The following is an 8,727-nucleotide window of genomic DNA, read 5'->3' on the forward strand; positions in this document are numbered from 1 at the left end:
TCTTAAAATAATCTGCTTTAAGCTATTTTTTTAAAAGTACCCATAACCCTGCTTTTTCAATTTTAGTTTATTTTCCAAAATATTTGCAAACACCCCCAACTTTTATAAATAAGCACTTAAAACTAACTTAAATCACAATCACTAACTTCTGCTTTTAAATAATCATTTGCAAACACCACCATAGATGTGTATGTGATTATGTGTAGATCTACAGCATTTCAAATCCATCAAATATAAATAATCAGGTGTAGCATCTAATTTCTCCTACTAGGTGTAGAGTCTACAAGAATGCATTAAGTAATATATAGAAGTATAGAACATGATAGCACTGAAATTATTATCTGATAACAAGATGAGCTATGATATTTTGTCAAATTTTATATTTTAATACTACCTTGTATTTTATATATATATATATATATATATATATATATATATATATATATATATATATATATATATATATATATATATATATATATATATATATATATATATATATGTGTGTGTGTGTTTGAATGAAAAAATAATTAAAAAGGATTGAGTAGTAGAAATAAGGGTAAATTACAAACACCCCCCTAAGATATGGTCAAATTAAAAAAACACCCATCTTGTTTGGATAATTACAACCAACCCCTCAACTCCTCAAATTTAGTGGAATCTTCGACATTATATGGAATATTATCACTTTTGTACCCGTTTTATCCCATTCAAACTCTACATTATGAAGCAAGATGATCATAATATGTGATTTTTAGCTTGTATATATCAGTTTGTGGTGCATCGGAAACTGTATTTTTACACAAAACGAGTACAAACTAGAGCACATTTCACGGAATCTAGATGATTATGTTGAATTTGGCACCATAAGGGTGGAGGTGTAAGAAAAAATCATAGTTGAGGGGGGTAGATGTAATTATCCAAACAAGAGGGGGGTTTTTGTAATTTGACCATACCTCAGGGGGGTGTTTGTAATTTACCCTAGAAATAAAGATAAACAAAAAAAAAAAAACGAAAGGGAATAAAACTATTGAAGTATCTGTATTTAAAAACCATCTGATTTTAATTAGGAGTTATTTCTACGTCTAACTCTAAGCAATAAATAATAAGAATCCTAAAACAAGGAAATTTAGGGTGCCTCAATTTTAAATTCTCTACAAAAAAAAAAAAGAGCTTAGGGTTTCTTCGAGCTTAAATTTTTCTCAACAGTTTCTGCTATGGGTAACGCAGAAAGTAGAGACGATTCAAACTCCATGGACAGGATATCCGAATTGCCTAAAGACATATTGCACATAATACTTTATTTCCTGTCTCAAAAAGATGCTGTCCGAACATCTGTATTGTCGAAATCATGGCGTAATATTTGGTGCACTCGTCCCAATCTTGATTTTTCAGACGCCACATTCAAAGGTAACAAACAAGATTTTGTATCCCTCGTGACCAGGAATTTACAGCGGTACCGCGATCAAAGGATGTGCGTAGAGGAATTTCACCTTCGTATATCGTCACGCGATCATTTGGATCACGAATCATCGGTTATGCTTCTCGAAAGATGGATCCCGTTACTCAAAAATATGGGTCTCAAGAAGTTTTGTCTTTCCCTTCATTCGGAACTTTATTCGACTCGTCTTAGACTGCCCTCCGTAGTCTTTGTAGCCGAATCGCTCCAAGATTTGCGTTTGGAAAATTTCGTGTTGGACCGAAACACTATTGAAAGGATAGTACTTCTCAAGAATCTACGATCACTTTGTCTCAGAGAAGATTGGATCGAGGACGAAATGTTTCAGAAGATAATTGATAGCTGCCCTTTGATCGAAACTTTGGATGTCGAAGGATGTTTGAGGTTAAGAACAATTACGTTGAATAATCTTCACCATCTCAAGTGTATTTCCTTTTCAGAGATGTATGATTTCACCGGGGAACTTTGCCGAATCAAAATCCATCCCCCATCTCTTGAAACCATCAAAATTAGTTTTGGCAATCTTATGTTCCACAAAGGAGCGGATTTTCGTAATCTAAATGAATTATATATTTTCGATGCAAAACTGTCATGGGACCACTTGTCTTCGTGTAAATTCCCATGTCTCAAACACTTGTGCATCGACAGCTGTGATGGACTCAAAGAAACCCAACTATTTATCGACGCACCAAACATACTCGATTTCAAATACGAAGGAGACTTTGTACCATCCATCTCTTTCGCAACCACATTGAATAAGTGGGATTCAGAAATAAACCTAACACATCTGCATCCGAACGATGCTCCCTCTCCGTGGTTCCTCAAGCTAAATGAACTGCTCAAGTCGTTAATCCAATCTGAAATTGCTCTTTCTATCAACCGGTTTCACATGAATGATATTCACGAAGTAATTCGAGAAAATATTAGTAGTGGTGATAATAAACCTGAGGTAGAGACACTGAGCTTGCATTGTGATAGCTTGATGAAATCGTCGCCTTGTCATTTATCTCATATGCCATCTCTTTTAAACAATGTGTTTTCTATTTGTCGTCCAAGAAACATCAATGACTATTTTCGGATTAGCGACAACGAGGGCATGGAAAGGATCGAGTGTCTATGGAAGATTCTAGTGGAGGGAGAAAGTGGCCGAGACGAAGATGATCAATTCAGACAGTTGTGGTTCCAAGATTTGGAGGAAGTGAGCTTTGAAATTAAGGAGTGGTATCTCAAAGAAGAATGGCGTCCAATAACTCTGTCGGATTTGTCGAACTATCAAGAAAAGGAATACGGTCGTGTTCGCTTTGCATTAAAATGGAGAGGATTACAGTAAGTGAGAGATCCTTCGAAGAAACCAAGAATTAGCTTGTGAGTCGATTTAGAATTATAGATAAATCATTTTTACATTGCATAGTCTTTTTTTCTTTTTCTTTAGCAAATTATCTATTTTATTTAGAAATAACATAGGGATCAAACAATTAGTTTTAATATTACGATATTTTGCTCGTTTTAATACTTTCAAGCATAGTTTGATACTTGATAAATTTCTTCAAAAAAAAATTGAATATCAAGTTTGAGGTGTAAATGTAGTTTTAAAATAAAATAAAACTAGCAAACCCGATTAACACAGAACAATAGAATCACTTTTGTATATCGAAAAAGGATCTTTAGCTGCAAACTTCCATCAACAGCTACAAATTTCAACAAAAACATAACCGTAACCCCACAAAACCGGTAGGAAACCGAAGCAGTGGGGGAAGAAATAGAAAGTGTTGGGGTTTTTAATAAAAATAATATATTTTATTATAAAAATATAATAATGACTTTGACCACTTTTACGATTAGACCGGAAACCTTCAAAGTCATTATTCTCCTACATAAAACACCATAATTATATATTAAATTGAGGTTTTATGGGGGTCATATTATATACTATATAAATGGGGCATTGTGGCTTGTAAAAAGAAGGGAGTGTGAAGAGAAAAAGAAACACCTTTTATCTATACTACTTTGAGCTCTTGTTGTGTGTCGGGTGTAAGCTTCTACTTCACTCGAACGTGCAATTTCGGTGAAGTTACAGCGGAGAGATAGGCTGGGCTGTTGTATCCTATAGGCGACACGATCGGAACCTTTTTGCACCTCATTAGAGAAGGGGTCGTGAAATTCGTCTTAAGAGAGCGACCTAGTCCGCGCCTCACCTTGCCTATCTCCATATTATCGTGGTTTTTATTGCAGCAACTTGTTATATATAAAATTGGAGAACAAATGGAGTACAAGCCTCAGTCCACAAGTTTCGTGATCAATCGTCAAATAACAGCCGTGGTTCCAACAATTTAAGACGAAATTTTTGATTCCATAAAGATGAGCTTTGACGATGATCCAAAATAGGCTCTTAATGATAAAAAGGGAGATGATAAATTATATTTTATTGTTATTTTGATTTGACGAAAAATTAACGATCTTATTTCTTGGTATAGGGGAATTTTCGTACAATTCACGAGTGCAGACTTTGAGTCAAATTTCGGACCTGCTAATATCCGAATTTGAGAATGTGTAAAACACGAAAGCTGTAGGCATTTTTGTTGGCTGTCCGAAACATCTTGAATCGCTGAAATCGGACATCGAACGAGAGAGATATGCTCCAAACACTGAGCACTGCTGCAGCTGCAAAATTGTGCGCGTTTTTAAGGTATCAAAAGAATTCGTAATGGAAAATTATTGAATCTGGTATGTTCTTCGTTTCCACATTACTTTACATAATTTTGCACTAGTACTTATAATATTGCATATGGTAATGATTTGAGATGTGGAAATTGAAATAATATAGTAATCTATTTTTGTTCATAAAAACTGATACACACGTATTATGATTATATAAATTATTGATATTACATATAATCTCTATGGATCATCATACTTTGATTAATTATCATCGCAATATGATAATTAGAATTTGTAGCAACAGCACTATTGTTTTAGAGTTTAATTAGAATTCATGTCAGAGGTTATAAATGTTTATGCTGCTTAATTGCGTAATTAATATTTATTAACCACTTATTCATATGTGAGAGTTATCATTGTTGCTCGTATGTGCTAAGCGGCTAGCATTCTTAGTCAACGAACTAATCTATTTGTCCAAGTCCATTGATGAGAAAGCTGGAGCTTTTTTAATTTAATTTTTTGAATAATGAGAATATTGTTTTCTCTAATATTCTCGGTCTAAAGAGATCATATGCCAATTAACTATTTCACAAGTCGACATCAGTTATAAAATTGATTTTTTACTATTTTAAATGTCTTTTTATTGGTTCATGAGTTTTTTTTTATAAACAATATTTTGATTTAAAAAACGTAGGACTTAATTGCAATTTTTATAATTTCACAATTGAGTAAATTTTATGCACAATATTATATTAATTGCAAAAATAACCCACTTACAAGAATCACCCATATTATTAATGAAATAATTTCACATTTTTTGTTTCAAATTTTATCTCTCCTACATGTCAAAATAGTGTATTTTTATTGGTTAATGAGTTTCTTTTTTTATAAACAATAAATATATCTATCTAATATATAAATTGAAACCCTCATAGCTCAAGAAATCGACATGTGACATCCACCTCATATCTCATGTGGCATTTTTTGTTCCATTATAATCACAATATTAATATACACACATTAATTAATTATTTAATGCAATTACCGATAATAGATGCATATTAATTAAAACTTACCAACTTAATATAAGATATTATTATTTTGTGTATTAATTTGATTTATATCTTTTCCATATTTCATAATATCTTATACAAGAGTGTCAATTAATATCAATTACAATATATATAATTTCTATAATTATAGAAACGATGTTAATTTATTTCTAGATATCATTAGTTATATATATATATATATATATATATATATATATATATATATATATATATATATATATATATATATATATATATATATATATATATATATATATATATATATATATATATAATATGTGTGTGTGTGTGTGATTTAGCAAAATTGAAGCATATCATTAATTATATTGGTTTCGGGTTTTCCTTATTTAAACATGTACTTTAATTTATTTTAAAATTCAAATTTAAAAATTCAATCTTGAAAATCTTTGTTTTAATGTTAATTAATAATTTCCGTTTTTTACATATTATTTACATTTTTATCGCATAAATACAACTATCAAATCTCATACCACAAAATTCATCACCACCAAAAAAAATCCAGTTAGAGAGAGAGAGAGAGAGAGGGGGGGGGGGGGGGGGGGGGGGAGGGGGGGAGGGAGTATTTTTTTATTCTTGGTTTCTCTTTTTAGTCTTTCTGTTTTTTTCTTCTGATAATTATATTGAAATTCATAATTCGGTGTACATTTTTTTTCTCGACAAAATATATCATTATGATTTATTTGTTTCGATGCACATGATAATTATTTGCTCCAAATTAACTTTGCATTATATTATTTGTTATTTTTACATAAGTATATATCTCTAACATTTTTGTAATGATCTGTAGATATGGACGTTGTTAAGTCATGTATTTTACGCGACTGATATCGGATATGGAAAAGTTCTATGAATTTGCAAAAAGTGCGACTACATCTTGAAAGTTCAAAAATCAAAGGTTATATTCATATTTTGTTTTGTTATATTTTCTATAACTAATGTATAATTAATAATATGTTGTTAATTGATCAATTTCCGTGTAGAACATATCCAAGCAATTTGGAGATGTTGCTGGATACATTGGCAAAAAAAAAAAAAAAGATTTCTTTGAGATTTATTCATGGAAGAATCACGCAATTTTTGTTTATCCCAACAAAAACGTCATTGAAGTGCATTGTGCAAGTCAAGAAGAAGATTTACTCCTTAAATATTTTTTTTTTGTTTCATTTAAATTTTTGTTAGAATTTTCTTTTGATGAAATTTGTTTAATGTTGGGAGTTTAATAGTGTTAGGACATTCTAATTTATAATTTATTTTATGTTTTAATCTTGCTCTTGATTATTATAATTAAATTGATAATTTTTGTCTATTGTTTTATGAAATATGTCGTGCTCAAATTTAAAGCTGAAGAAAATTATTGATATATATATATATATATATATATATATATATATATATATATATATATATATATATATATATATATATATATATATATATATATATATATATATATATATATATATATATATATATATATACACACGTACATTAAAAAATAGTAGTATATTTCTACGTTACAAAATTTTGTAAAATGAGATTCTTTTAAAATCAATATATACTATTTTTTAAGAATTTATTTTTGACTCACACACACACTAAATTAAAAAAAACTTCATACATATTTATTGCTAAAAATTTTAATATAAAATTTAGGAAATATATTAGTCAACATTCATAGAAACGAGATTGATTTAAAATCATTACATAATAAATTCTTTTCCGGTAGATAAATATTATATTTTTCAATACCATATTGCCCTTTTTTTTTTTTTTTTCTTTATAATAATTTGACTTTTTGCTGTTATAATATAGGTATTAACAAGATATAGTAATTAGTAATTTCCAATATTTTCGCTATTTTATAACTGTTTTTATATCGAATGTTTGCTATTATATAATAATGTATGACATACTTCTTGGTCATGAGGTATTTCATGAAAGCTAATAAATTGGTATTAATGCAAATTATCGTTATACTAATATGTTATATAATTCATAGAAATTTTGATAGCAATTGTCATAAAAAACAAAGATTTTGTTTACATTATTATGGTAATATTTATATTTATTTTGAATCACAACAAAAAATATGTTTAGTAAAATATAAGTAGCTTTTTTAATCCTTATTTTTTTATCCATTTTTTTAATCTTTATAAAAGTTTGTCAAATTTTAATAGTATTTCGAACTATACATTCTAATAGCATCACCGGTTTACATATATCTTACTTTGTTAAACAATGGAAATGAATTAAACAAATAAATGTAAACTTTGTTAAGATTTTGTTTTAAATGATTTGTTATGGGTTAAAAGATTGGGTTTTTTGTTTCAATATAGTTGAATAAATTTTTATATTTGCAGTCATATATAACAATTTTTTTAATTGTATATGTTTTTGTAGATATGATCAAGACGGACAGCTTATATATTAGCAATCAAATGTTTACTACCCAAAAATATGTGTACTTTCGGTTATGTTTACAATTCCGTTTCAATTTTTTGTGTACCAATTTCATACCATGTGTCTTCTTTTTAATTTTTTTTCTTTCTCATATTTTAGTTTGTGTACAATCAGCGATACATGCGAAGCAATTTATTTATTATTTTTTTCGATATGAAAAAACCCCATTATTTATTTGTGGCAAATTTATTTATATGCCAAATTCCTTTGTTTTGAATATTTTTCGTTTCGTATTTCATGGTGTTGATTGGTTGATCAAACAATAATTATTCAAAATATTGTTGTTGGTTTGATAATGATATTGGTATTGGTATTGGTACTGGTATTGGTATTGATATTAGTATTAATATTAATATTAGTATTAGTATTAGTATGAGTATTATGAGTATGAGTATGAGTATTAGTATAAGTATAAGTATTAGTATAAGTATAAGTATTATTATTAGTATGATTGGGATTAGTATTAAGATTATGATCAAAATTAATATTAATATCATGATTAAGATTGGAATTGTGATTAATATTAATATTAGTATTAGTATTATAATTAGGTTAGTATTACCATTGGTATTCCTATTTGTATTTGTATTAGTATTATGATCAGGATTATGAATAGAGTCGTCATTACAATTAGTATTAGGATTAGAATTAATATTAATATGAGTTATAATATTAGTAATGGTATGCGCAGTAGTAATACTGTAATGGTAATAATATTAGTATAAGTATTACTATTAAGTATTAGAATTATTATCAATATTAGGATTAATATTAGTATCAGTATCAGTATTAATATTAGTTTTAGTATTAATATTAGTATTATATTAATATTAGTATAAATAATAGTATAATTAGTATTAGTATTTTTAGTATTAGTACAAATATTTGTGTTAGTGTTAGTGCTACTGTTAATGTTACGTGTTAGTGTTAGTATTAGTGTTGGTAGTAGTAGTATAATTAATATTTGTATATGATTAGAATTAAGTTTTAATATTATACTTAACACTAGCATTAGGATTAGAATTACGGTTTTGATAATAATAAGGATTTGCATTA

The 8,727-nt window shown here is 28.2% G+C and overlaps 1 protein-coding gene across 1 annotated transcript; it reads left to right on the forward strand.

Moving 5' to 3' along the window:
- Window positions 1–1,140: 1,140 nt before the first annotated feature.
- Window positions 1,141–2,926, forward strand: LOC105964595 (FBD-associated F-box protein At5g22730). The gene has a single exon (XM_012989104.2). The coding sequence runs from the start codon at window positions 1,218–1,220 to the stop codon at window positions 2,787–2,789; it is 1,572 nt and encodes a 523-aa protein (XP_012844558.2). The 5' UTR covers window positions 1,141–1,217; the 3' UTR covers window positions 2,790–2,926.
- Window positions 2,927–8,727: the final 5,801 nt, after the last annotated feature.

Source organism: Erythranthe guttata, chromosome 7 (assembly GCF_056151865.1).
Source record: "Erythranthe guttata isolate IM_541 chromosome 7, IM_541, whole genome shotgun sequence".
Classification (NCBI taxonomy): Eukaryota; Viridiplantae; Streptophyta; class Magnoliopsida; order Lamiales; family Phrymaceae; genus Erythranthe; species Erythranthe guttata.